The following is an 11470-nucleotide window of genomic DNA, read 5'->3' as shown; positions in this document are numbered from 1 at the left end:
ATGCTGTTAACGATGACAGCACACACATATTAGTACAGGTTAAACCTGTTTATGATAAAACTACTATTAAAAATGTGTAAGTCGTGATATATATGACACATGTAAGTCATGTCATATTATTGGTATCCCGTTTAAAGTGAATAATAACAGCAGTGTACTGTAGTGCAGGAAGCTCGTCCATGGAAGCCCCTCCCACTGCACTGGGTCATGGTTGTCATGACAACACGAAGCGCCACAGGGCTAACTCGTTCGTGTTTTCCGTCCAGGAGGTCTTAAAATCGGTAAAAATGTGTTTAATTCCCCTCAGTAATGTTTTCTCTGTGACCTGTTTGACACGACATAATCTGTAAAAACTATACTGTATAACACTAAACCGAAAAAATCACAAACAGGGCACCTCTAACTTAACAGCTAACTTAACAGCCATGTGTTTTACCTTCAGTGTGTTCATTCAGCTTGTATATGACTGTATCTGTTCAACTAACTAGATATTAATCAAGCTAACGTCAATGTATGTTAGGTTTACATCTTGTAAAGTCAAGCTAAAAAAGAAGGAGGAGCTGTCATGTCTGATCTGCCCAAAGACAAATCCCAGAAAAGAGAGAAGGGCAAGGCGCCCTCAGAGGGAAGCCATGGAGTCAGAGGCAAAAAAACACCTGGCAGGACTAAGGAGTGAGTATACTATGCAAATAATATAAAGCATTCATAATGCAGTATACTTGATTAGATGCTCTTCTTAAATTATGACTTATGTGGACCACACTGTGCAGATACCATGGCCCTCTTCTTAACAGCTTCTTCAATCCAATCATGTATTTCAGCTCTATAAGTACTACGTCCTGCATAGATGAACTAGGGCATCATGAAGACAACACGCGGATAACAATGGAGAACACCTACCAGTTGGGTGAGATTCACCTTTATGGTTTAACATGCTGCGCCACAGTATAATTACAATACAGTGGTGATTTTGCTGGTTTAAGAGATTTACTTTATCAAATATTGGGCAATGAATCGTTTCTATTTATTCTGACCTGACAATTTCAGTACTTCAGCCCCAAAACCTCACACCAAGGTACTGATTTGCTCTGACGTACAAAAAAAGTATGCTGGTTCTTCATATGTTAAGAGATGAACACGAAGAGAAACATGATTTTTTACCCGATCATAGCTTGAAGTGCTTTACTTTCCAAGTTTAAATCAATGTATTTTTTTACCAATCAAAACATTTGCATTAAGAAGTAAAATGTTTTTTTTTTTTGTTCCACAGGGCCACTTAAACGCTTCCCGGTGTCTGCTGTCACAGACATACTGAAGGATGTACTCACCAGTTACCTCCAAGAGGAGAAATATGAAGTGGAGTGGTCTCAAAAAATGACAAAAACAATATGTGAGGTAAATGAATCTGAAAAGCGTGTTCATTTAAATGCAATGTAATTTTCTGTTCTGTCAGTTTAATTCTTTGGATTGCCCCTCCCAGGTCATAAGAGCCCGTGTGAAGGACCTCATGATTCCCAGATATAAGACCGTCGTCCTGGTCCACATCGGTCAGCGCACCGGGCAGAGCATGCAAATCAGCAGCCGCTGTCTGTGGGATGCAACTAATGACACCTTCACCTCTTACTCCTTCAAGAACAGCTCTCTGTTTGGTTTGGCAACTGTCTACGCTGTTTACTCTGAGTGAATCACGCAGACAATGAATGGACTCTAATAAGACCACGACGCTGACTTTAGTCATGCATTTCACACAGTTTTCTTTATCTGGGTGTATATTTTGTAATGTATAACGTGATAAAACAAGGATTTGCAACCAAAATTCATGGTGTTTTATTTTTTTTTATTAGGATTTGCAACCAAAATTCATGGTGTTTTATTTTTTTTTATTTTTGCTAGCATGGAAAATGAAATCACATTGTCCTGACAATGCTGTGGAGATATATATATTTCAAACTAATGAATGGCTGTGACAGAGTGATGACCATCCCCCAGGATGTTCCCCTCTAGCAGAGCATTTGGAGGTCACTCCTTCGACAGCCTAGTTCACAGCATGCTGATATTAGTGCCTCGTTTTGGTCTCGCCAGTGACGGTTCATCGCTGGCAGTGTTGTCTTCAGTTCTGGCTCTCTGCTACCTGTTAAGAGATATCAGCCTAACAGTCAGGCTGTTTTTCTGCAATTTGTTTTGCAGTTCAATGAATCCCAAAGATTAATTCAAGTGGCTGCGTACTCACTGTCTTGGAAAGTTTCTTCTCCCATCAGTCTTTTCCACCTGGATCCTCCACAGGTGTACACCACTGCCCGCAGAAATGACCGGCCGCACAGCCTCAGTGTATCCTCTGTCTGAACTTGTGCTACACACAACAAGCACAGCAGCATCGCAAGCAGGAGTTGGGATCTCATGTTGATAAGTTTCAGAAAACATCTGCCCTGATCAGCCCTTTTATGCAGTCTCCAGTGATGACACACTTTCCAAAGTCTTCCTCAGGCTGTGTAAACTGTGTGAGTTATCTTTGGTAACCCATCATGTGCTTTTAACAACGGATGTTAATCAGGCCATTCGGGATATGTGTGGGAATCTACGCCATTGTTTTGATCACTGATTGACCACATTTTCGTAAATGTTAAAGAGAAAGAATTGCTCTTTTATGTCCAAACTGCAGGGTTTTTATTGCCATGGATTAAGTAAAGCGTTGCCTAATGGACCTCTTGAGATATCCGTCCTACAACAAAATGAGGTGATGGCTCTCTACATAGCAACATAGTGGAGTCTGCGCCCGCTATCACCACATAAATCAGTGATTCCAAGAAGAGACAGCTGCATTAACCGGTACACTTGTTGTCAAATTGAACTGTGTCATGGAATAGGGTTGCGTTTGAAATAGTCATTACCGGCTGGAGTTGGTTAAGCATAATCAATATATAACCAGAATCAAAATTATAGTATATGTATTACAAATGTACCTTTTACCAAGAAGAGTGCTTGTTGCTAGACAAAACGTAGTTATAATGAAAAAGGCATTTTGAAGTGGAGATAGGAGGACTTTTCTCTTAGTTTTATCTCTATAATCAACATTACAGGCTGGCTATGCGGAGTTAAAGTACTTTTGAGTAGTGAAGATGAAATATTAAGTCTTTATTTGATCTTATATTCTCTATAATTTGTCATCTTTGATTAGATTTTTAATTTGAATTTGACAGAGGTAAATTCAGTATCTGTTGCCTAGTTTCTCCAGTAAGTGATAAATGGATACATGTTATAAATGCTCAGGACTGTAAAAATATAACTGACGATCAAGATTAGTTTCCATTTAAAGTCCAAAACATGTCACATGTAGGCTACCTATTCCTTAGTTATCCCTCATTTTAGCGCATATAAACACATTGAATTTAATAGATTTAGATGTATTAACAGTATATCCATCGTTTAAACCTATATGTATACGTTAAGTTTGAATATAACATGACATGAAGCGCATAATGTATGTCACAGTAACATCTGCTGTGTCTTCATACTGCAGGTGGGCGGGGCTCTACATCCGGGAACTTGCACTGACCCCTGACGTGACCCTACAGGATTGCAAACATGGCGGAGGTAAGAAAGTGAAATAAATATTAGGAAAAAAAATAATTTCATACCGCAGGATAGTTAGTCCACTCGAGCGCGTCCGTCGGCTGCGTGTTGTAGCTTTGGCACACGAAACGACCCTCGGCTGTTTGCGCCGCTGGATAAAAGACATTTCTTGTCACAGACATGTTTAGTAAACTTCGGCTTTAGCTAACGCTAGCCGCGCTAGCCCTGGCGGAAGGTAGCCGCGGCGTTAGCGATGTTAGTTTGGCGGTTTTGTTCAAGAAAACTTCAGCCATCCATAATAACGCCTTTAATTAGATACGCGGCGGTAGTTTCTTGTTCGGAGACATTTTGCGTGTTGTTTATCAGAATTATTACCAAGCTTAACTTGGACGCGTTAGCCACATATAAAGCAGAATTAGCTCGTAATGTGTGATGTGAGTTAGCCAGTGGAGTAAATGGACACAGCGAGCACTCCGCCTGCTGTAGCTAACTGTGGTTAAACACAGGCGGTAAACACTGTGCTGTGTCTCTGCTGTTCACAGTGCAAGCATGAATGTTCGCACAGGAAGTGGAGACAGTCTTCTTTGTTTCTTTTCTGGTTAAACTGCAGCCAGTTTTTAGGGCACGGGGGTCGGGCGCGCTTTTTTTTCCCTCAACTCCCCGGCTGTGTTCCTCTGCCAGAGCAACTCGTCTGTGTCAAGTTTAGTTCCGCGGCGGACACTTTCCTATTGTTCACACCAAGACATGTTTGCCTCTGAAGCTGTTCTCCAACTTTATTTATGTCCCTCTTTTCCGTTTCGCAGCCCTCCCTCGGGAATTCGAGCCCAGGTAACGTTACATGCACGTACACATGTAGCCTTTATGTTGTTGTCCAAACCTGTGTGTTATGTATCAACATGTCTTACCGTAACTATGCTAATACTTCATTATTTTTGTGTGTTGTAAACAACATTATAACATTTAATGTTAAATGATTATGCCGTTAGAAAATGCTTGTTGTGCAGCCTCAGGTAAAACTATGTGAATATATCTGCAGTTTATTTATATTTTATATATATTCTGAGACAATATAAAGTTAGAGACTTTTCCCCTTTTTGATGTTTCTGGTTGTATTAAACCACTGTGGGAAATGCTGGAAATCAATGCGTATGATTTCTTTATGTTAGAGTTATATTTAAAAAATAGATTTTTCAGTGTGATAATACTTGACTTGCCGAAATAGACAATATATATTTTATCTATGAGAAGTTAATTGAATTTTGACCATACATATATATGTGTGTGTGTGTATGTATGTATGTATGTGTGTGTGTGTGTGTGTGTGTGTGTGTGTGTGTGTTAGTACTGCAAATTTAAAATGACATATACTCAGAACGCCATATCACCCATCTCTACTTCTGAATACATCTACATGTATTTATTGAAATTCAAAATACTCGTTGGATCTTCATTTGATTTGTTTAGAACTACTTTCAGTGTCAATTTGCGGTATGGTTTGAATTTCTGTGGTCGCTTCTTCTAGGAGGTTCAGCAGGTTCCGATGACCATGATTTCGACCCATCAGCGGACATGCTTGTTCACGACTTCGACGACGAACGCACCCTGGAGGAAGAGGAAATTCTGGAGGCGGCAGACGAGACCAATGAAAATGAAATCGAAGATCTTGCGCGAGTGAGTTTCAGGCTTTCAGCTCATATTTGGTTTTAAAAGCCTGATTTGGTCATTTGGCTGTGTAGCTCAAAGACAGTCTTATTAGTCAATTTGGGAGTAATGGCAGGTTCCAGTCCTGAGTTTTGAATTTTGCTCTTTACATTTAGACTGAAGCGAATCCATTAGGTATTGTACGGTTTAGAGAACAGTGTCGCTTTGCTTTCATCAGGAGGGAGAGATGCCCATTCATGAGCTGCTGAATCTATATGGATATGGAGGCGGTTCACCAGCAGATGAGGATGAAGAGGAGGAGGAAGAAGCAGAAGAAGAAGAGGACGATGATGATGAAGAGGATGAGGAAGAGGACCTAGACAATGATGAAAGCAGCAGAAGTACTGGCAAGTTGAAAAGAAATGAGGTATGTTAATTTCTCTTGGCACCAATGTTTTTTTGTTTGTTTTTTTCTGTGTAATTTCAATATTGTTTGTAATTTTTTGTGTGTATGTTTGTGTGTTTTCAGGGTGAGGGTGTTAAGAACTCGTCAGGACAGGGGGATGAGGCCCAGGCGACCTCTGAGGGTCGCACGCGCTCAGTCAGGTCCCTCGGCACAGCGGATCTTATTCGCCCCCAGAAGCTCAAGTACTTTGAAAGTATGTTCCATCTTACTTCGTTTTCCTTCTCGCCTCTCGTTGAAGTTTTCTGTGTTGATGTTTGTATGAGGAAACACTGTTGTGAAATATATTGTTCGTTCATTGTGTCTCAGGTAATAATGATGCAGAGGAGGAGTCAGATGAAGATGAGGACTATGTTCCATCTGAAGACTGGAAAAAGGTATGTCATAACTTAGTGTCAGACACTTGTGCTGTCAGATCAGTTTATACCACAAATAGACATTTTTTAAAATACTAAACAACTTGATCAGATGGATTTGCATACATCCTACCTCCTATTCATGTTAGGACTGGGAGCATGTGCAGTGTCGCTTCATCTTTGTCTAATCGTTTTGACTTAAAATACACAGCTGTCATTATGATGAATGTATGGCTTTTAAAAAACTGAACTTATCCAACTTTTCTGAAGAAACAAAAATGTTTGTGCTGAAATTTAGGTTGTCATGGAGTAACAGTTGAAATTAGAAGCTGAAAGTTTGTTTTGTGTGATATGAAGTAACTCCACTCTAAACGCTGTGTTTATTTCCAACAGGAAATCATGGTGGGTTCCATGTATCAAGCAGAAACTCCTGTTGGCCTGTGTAAATATAAAGACAATGAAAAAGGTAAGCTGGCTGTTTGTCTCGCTGTAAACACTGTGCATCCTTTCTGTATTCAGAACTGAAGACACTGCAGTGGACCGAAGGTTGACGTCACGTTGTGTGTTCTCTGTGAATCTGTCCTGTAGTTTATGAAAATGATGACCAGCTGTTGTGGAACCCCGAGTGTCTTCCTGAAGGCAAAGTGGTGGAGTTCTTGACGGAGGCATCAAGGCGGACGGGAGAGGAGAAGGGAGTGGATGCAATCCCAGAGGGATCCCATATCAAAGACAATGAACAGGTGACAGCAATATATCATAGCTCGTACTGGAGGATAAGGCTGACTTCTGTTTCCTTATTGTAAACAAATCCCATGAAAAGACTAAAACCAACGTTAGATTTATTGTCCTATTGTTTGCGTAGCCAAAGGCTGGTATATCTTATTCCTCTGTGTCAAAGACTTTTAAAAGGGAGCACACTGTTGAGTGACACGTTTCTTCATGACTATGAACTATGGCCACTGCAGTTTATGTTGAAATAAAATGCGTATAAGTGTGTGACTGAAATGCATTTCTCACTCCTGTTTAAGCGATGTTGGTTAAAGACTTCACTACACAGCTGTATCAGTTACGTACTGAGCCTTTTGAAACACGGAAATCTATATTTTAACTAACTTTTTAAAATGTGCATCTTGAGTAGGAAGGAAAGGACACAGACAAGGTAGGGAAGTAGGAAAGTGCTGAGAGACAGACCGACATCTTGTTGGTCCTTTCATGGTTTGTCCACAGTAAGAATGTTGAAATCAAATGAGCTGTGATCATGTTATATAACGTGTTTACACCTTTTTCACAGGTAATGTGAACTTGTTTGATCATGTGTTTCCCCGTAGGCATTGTATGAGCTGGTGAAATGTGACTTTGACACAGAGGAAGCTTTAAGAAGACTTAGATTTAATGTAAAAGCAGCCAGAGGTAAGTAGACAGTCACGTCCTTCACATATTTACCTTGTGTTTTCTCTGATGTAACGTGTTTGGTATGATGTCGTTCTGTATTGAGATCAACTGAGTTTTATTTTTAAGACATTCTTACAGTTGCAAGATTAACACTTCTTCTCTCTGCGACAGAGGAGCTATCGGTCTGGACTGAAGAGGAATGTAGAAATTTTGAACAAGGACTAAAAGCTTATGGGAAAGACTTTCATTTAATACAGGCCAACAAGGTAAGAGTTGAGTTTAAAAGCCACATTAATAAACCATTTCTGTCTAAAATGTCATGACCATATATTGATAACTTTAAATTCATGTCCATGTGTTTGTTGTTATGTGGTTGTTGGATGCTCAGGGTTGGAATCAGCTACATTTCAACCTTGTTGCATTTTGAGGCAAATCAAATAAAAAAAATAAATGTTTTTTTTAGTGTTAAAGTGTCTTTAGATGATTTTTGACCTTTGTCAGATTCCCAAGCAATAATTTGATTTGTCTCTTGTTGTGAAATTGTACTGAATCAATCTCTTCAGGCGATGGTAATAATGGTTATTTCATGTCTGCTGAATTAAATCTTTCAGGTGAGAACTAGGTCTGTAGGAGAATGTGTGGCCTTTTATTACATGTGGAAGAAGTCTGAGCGTTATGATTTCTTTGCACAGCAAACCAGACTTGGGAAAAGGAAATACAACCTTCACCCTGGTGTCACGTAAGTTTATTCAAAAAAATATAATACAATTGTGAAGGACATTGACATATAGACATTGTATATTTTTAATGGAAGAACTTGTATTCCTGTCTCAGCGATGTGTTTGGATATGTTTGTTTAGAATATTTTGAAAAAAGATTTCATGATTCAAAAGCACAATACAAACGGCGTACTTACTGATATAAACACATTGTTTCTTTGTGAAAATAAGTCAGCTACTGCAGACACACATATTTTACATCAAGCTTTGTTCAAAGAAATCTTAAATTCATTAAAGTTTGCCGTTTAAGAGAATAAGGCCAACTCAGTGGCACTTCTCAAATAAATATATAATATTAATGCACTGCCAGGCTTGAACAGTAAATTAAGTGTTAGTCCATCCAGTGTAAGTGAAGCCAGAATCTAATCCAAGATAAAGATATCAAGACTGGCTCTAAACCGAGTCTGTACGGATGGATTTTCATGCTATAATTTACACATTTAAGAATGTACACAACTGCTGATGCCACCAAATTGTTGGGACTGACTACATGCATTTATTTCAACAAGAAGCTTGTATGAAACACAGCTCAGTGTACTGTATTTTAGTACCCACCTGCAATCACTGTTAGAGGGAAATGACCGACCAGACCACATACACTTGACTAGTATTTTTTAAACCACATCAAGAGTCGAGGTTGTGTGTAACGGGGTTGGCTTGTGTGCCGTTATGCGTCATCAGAGACTACATGGACAGATTACTGGACGAGACGGAGAGCGCAACGTCCAGCAGGGCGGCGTCACCTCCTCCCACCACCTCCAGCAGCAGCGCCAGCCACTCAGAGAGAGAAGACAGCAGCAGTCAGAACGGTGAGCTGATGAGTGCAAAGTGCTTTAGCACACTGTATAAAACATGGACGTAGTATCCATGACGTCACCCATAGGTTTCTGAAGAGCGTGTCCCGACATGCAAACAAATCTTCCTACTGTTTTAGTTTTCTTTTGTTATTTTGGCATTGGTCACTTAACATTCTGATGTCATGGAAATGTCACAGCGCACTGCATAAGTTATAAAAACAAAAACCCAAAACCTTTAGATGCCGCTAATGGTATCTAGCCATCAGTTCAAGCGTCTCACCTTTCGCTGTTCTTTCATAGGTATTGCAAGCCACAATTCAAGCCACCCGGTGGACAGCACTCAGACGCCCCCAGCTAATCAAGTCAAACCTGAGTCAGTTCAGTCCAACGGTCCCTCCCATCCAGTTGTGGAAGTTCCTCCTCCCATTCCAGACAGCAACTCCAACGGCTGCAGCCAACCCAGCGCACCTAGCCACGACCGAAATGGTTCCCTAGAGCCTCCGCTGGATCACAGAGACACAGCAACAGCACACGAAAGGCCGGCCAAGAGATGCAGGACTGAGGCGGAACCGTTGGGCCAAAGTGAGGTGGAACCATCCAGAACGCAGGAGAACTGAAGGACCCAGAGCTCAGTGATGTTGACTAATAGACGCTGAATTGGGGTGACAGATGTAGTCCCAGCTTCCCCTCTTACGGGTAGAGGTAATGAGGAAGATAAGCCCCTCTTGGGGCAGTATCTCCTGAGAGCAAACTTTTTAATAAAGTCAAAGGTCACTGAAAGCCACACCTTAAAGAACACAGCCAACCAAACCGCAGCTGGTCCTCCAGGAGGGGCGCCCCGTCCCTCCCAACCCATCCATGTACTGACTGCCTGCAAAGCTCATCCCAAAGTACCACAGCTCCATCGTGTCCTACAAAACAACTTCGACCCATCATCCATTTCTGGAGACTGACTGACAAAATTTTTGCCAAGAATTTCCTTTTTTTTTTCTATTTGTACTCAAAGAAAAGAAATCACCCGTGAATATTTTTTTACACAAGAGATATTTATATTTTTTAACAGAAGAAAAACTATGATGGGTAATTGCTGTTCAAGCCATTTGAACGTTTGACAAAAACAGGGGACATGTTTTAAATGATTACGTGCTTAAGTTGTCAAAAAGAGGCTAACACGAGATGAGTGAGGCGGGTGCTGTCGCTGGTCCTCTTTAGTTGCACTTTGATTGTATGTTTCTCATCTGTACTGATAAGGAGTGTTTGTCGAAACCCAGCAGAATTACATTTTCACTTCCGAACCCGCTCTAGCCTCTGTCACTGTTTAATTCTAATGAATAAACCAACGGGTTAGTCCCCCTGCAGGTTTGTTTGTGTAAAGCAGCTGACATCAGTGATGTCCTGTATTATAACTCATCATGTAGAAGATCGCTGTATTTTTGGATTTTCATGGTCAGTGCTTTGCTCAACGCTTTGTTTTTACTAGACAGAATGTCCGTGATTTTTAATGTAAAATTTGTATAGATTTCTTACCTTGAGCAGTTGGTACATTTTTTATAACTGTCTGTTCACCTCTGTATTTTCTGGTCTTCCTCGTAGGCTGTGCTTTTTGTTGAGAAATCTTTCGCCTGTGTTGCTTTTGAGATGGATGTAATGAAAAAGTAGCCATTCCTCTTTTTTCCTCTCTGTTCGGCAGCACTTCCCATTCCTGTGTGACCCTGCTCAGTCTGAAATGTTTGTTGCAGAGGGCCTCATCTTTTGTGCGTTTAAAACAAAAAGAAAAAAAGCCTCATGTCGTGGTCGAGTGTGCTCCTTGCCTTTGGTTTAAAACCTCTGCTTACTCAAAGTGCATAGTTCCACCCAATATTGACTGTGTTTGGTCAGAGCAGTGGATTTCTAGCAGACCAGGTTGACATGGGGTTGTGAGCTGGAAGACCGTTATTTGTTTTGGTACCGTAGCTGTTGAGCTTATTGCTTAAGTGTTTTACTTTGTACTCCAGCTTTGAACTTTACATTCACAAATTTAAGATAAGTTTGTCTCAAATAATGTTGATCCATGTAGTCTTTTTCGTTCCCTTTGTTGACAATGATGTCCTGTTTTTTTGTTTTGTTTTTTTTCCCTCTGTAAATGACGACATTAATAAAAATGAAGTGTATTCCAAGACTGGTTATGAATGGAATAACATTGGCTATATTTAATAAATGTATTAATGAGTCTGAGTTTGTGTATTCTGGGTTTTCAAACCTCTGCAGACATGACTACAGTAAAAACTCAACATGAAGATTGATTCAAAGATGGGGCTTAATTAACAAAACTTAATTAAATACTCACAGGACATATAGACTGAAACTATTTATGGGTTACAATAATTTTACAGGCCTTTTGGTGAACAGACTAAAGCTGAACTTTATTTCAGCAGATTTTAGAAAGTAAGTTTTTCTAGTATGACGAGTTAAGAATTAAAAGCCAATATGGGC

At 40.2% G+C, this 11470-nt stretch overlaps 2 protein-coding genes across 6 annotated transcripts; both read left to right on the top strand.

The window, feature by feature from the left end:
* Positions 1–165: 165 nt before the first annotated feature.
* On the top strand, positions 166–1816 carry dynlt5 (dynein light chain Tctex-type family member 5). 2 transcript variants are annotated; one of them, XM_019279359.2, is made up of 5 exons: positions 166–281; positions 521–672; positions 822–907; positions 1271–1395; positions 1481–1816. In XM_019279359.2, the coding sequence occupies exons 2-5, from the start codon at positions 566–568 to the stop codon at positions 1682–1684; spliced, it is 522 nt and encodes a 173-aa protein (XP_019134904.1). In that variant the 5' UTR covers positions 166–281; positions 521–565; the 3' UTR covers positions 1685–1816. The 2 variants fall into 2 exon arrangements, with proteins under 2 accessions (XP_019134904.1, XP_027141425.1); XM_027285624.1 differs by having other exon boundaries at positions 192–277.
* Positions 1817–3475: 1659 nt separating this feature from the next.
* Positions 3476–11212, top strand: mier1b (mesoderm induction early response 1b, transcriptional regulator). 4 transcript variants are annotated; one of them, XM_010748981.3, is made up of 13 exons: positions 3476–3591; positions 4374–4398; positions 5093–5241; positions 5450–5638; positions 5741–5870; positions 5984–6051; positions 6424–6496; positions 6619–6770; positions 7359–7440; positions 7594–7688; positions 8034–8161; positions 8883–9010; positions 9299–11212. In XM_010748981.3, the coding sequence occupies exons 1-13, from the start codon at positions 3583–3585 to the stop codon at positions 9613–9615; spliced, it is 1545 nt and encodes a 514-aa protein (XP_010747283.3). In that variant the 5' UTR covers positions 3476–3582; the 3' UTR covers positions 9616–11212. The 4 variants fall into 4 exon arrangements, with proteins under 4 accessions (XP_010747283.3, XP_027140676.1, XP_027140675.1 ...); XM_027284875.1 differs by lacking the exon at positions 3476–3591 and adding an exon at positions 3986–4270 and having other exon boundaries at positions 8115–8161; XM_027284874.1 differs by lacking the exon at positions 3476–3591 and adding an exon at positions 3986–4270.
* Positions 11213–11470: the final 258 nt, after the last annotated feature.

Source organism: Larimichthys crocea, chromosome XII (genome assembly GCF_000972845.2).
Source record: "Larimichthys crocea isolate SSNF chromosome XII, L_crocea_2.0, whole genome shotgun sequence".
Lineage (NCBI taxonomy): Eukaryota > Metazoa > Chordata > Actinopteri > Sciaenidae > Larimichthys > Larimichthys crocea.
The sequence above is the reverse complement of the archived record's forward strand: the minus strand, read 5'-3'. Positions and strand labels throughout refer to the sequence as shown.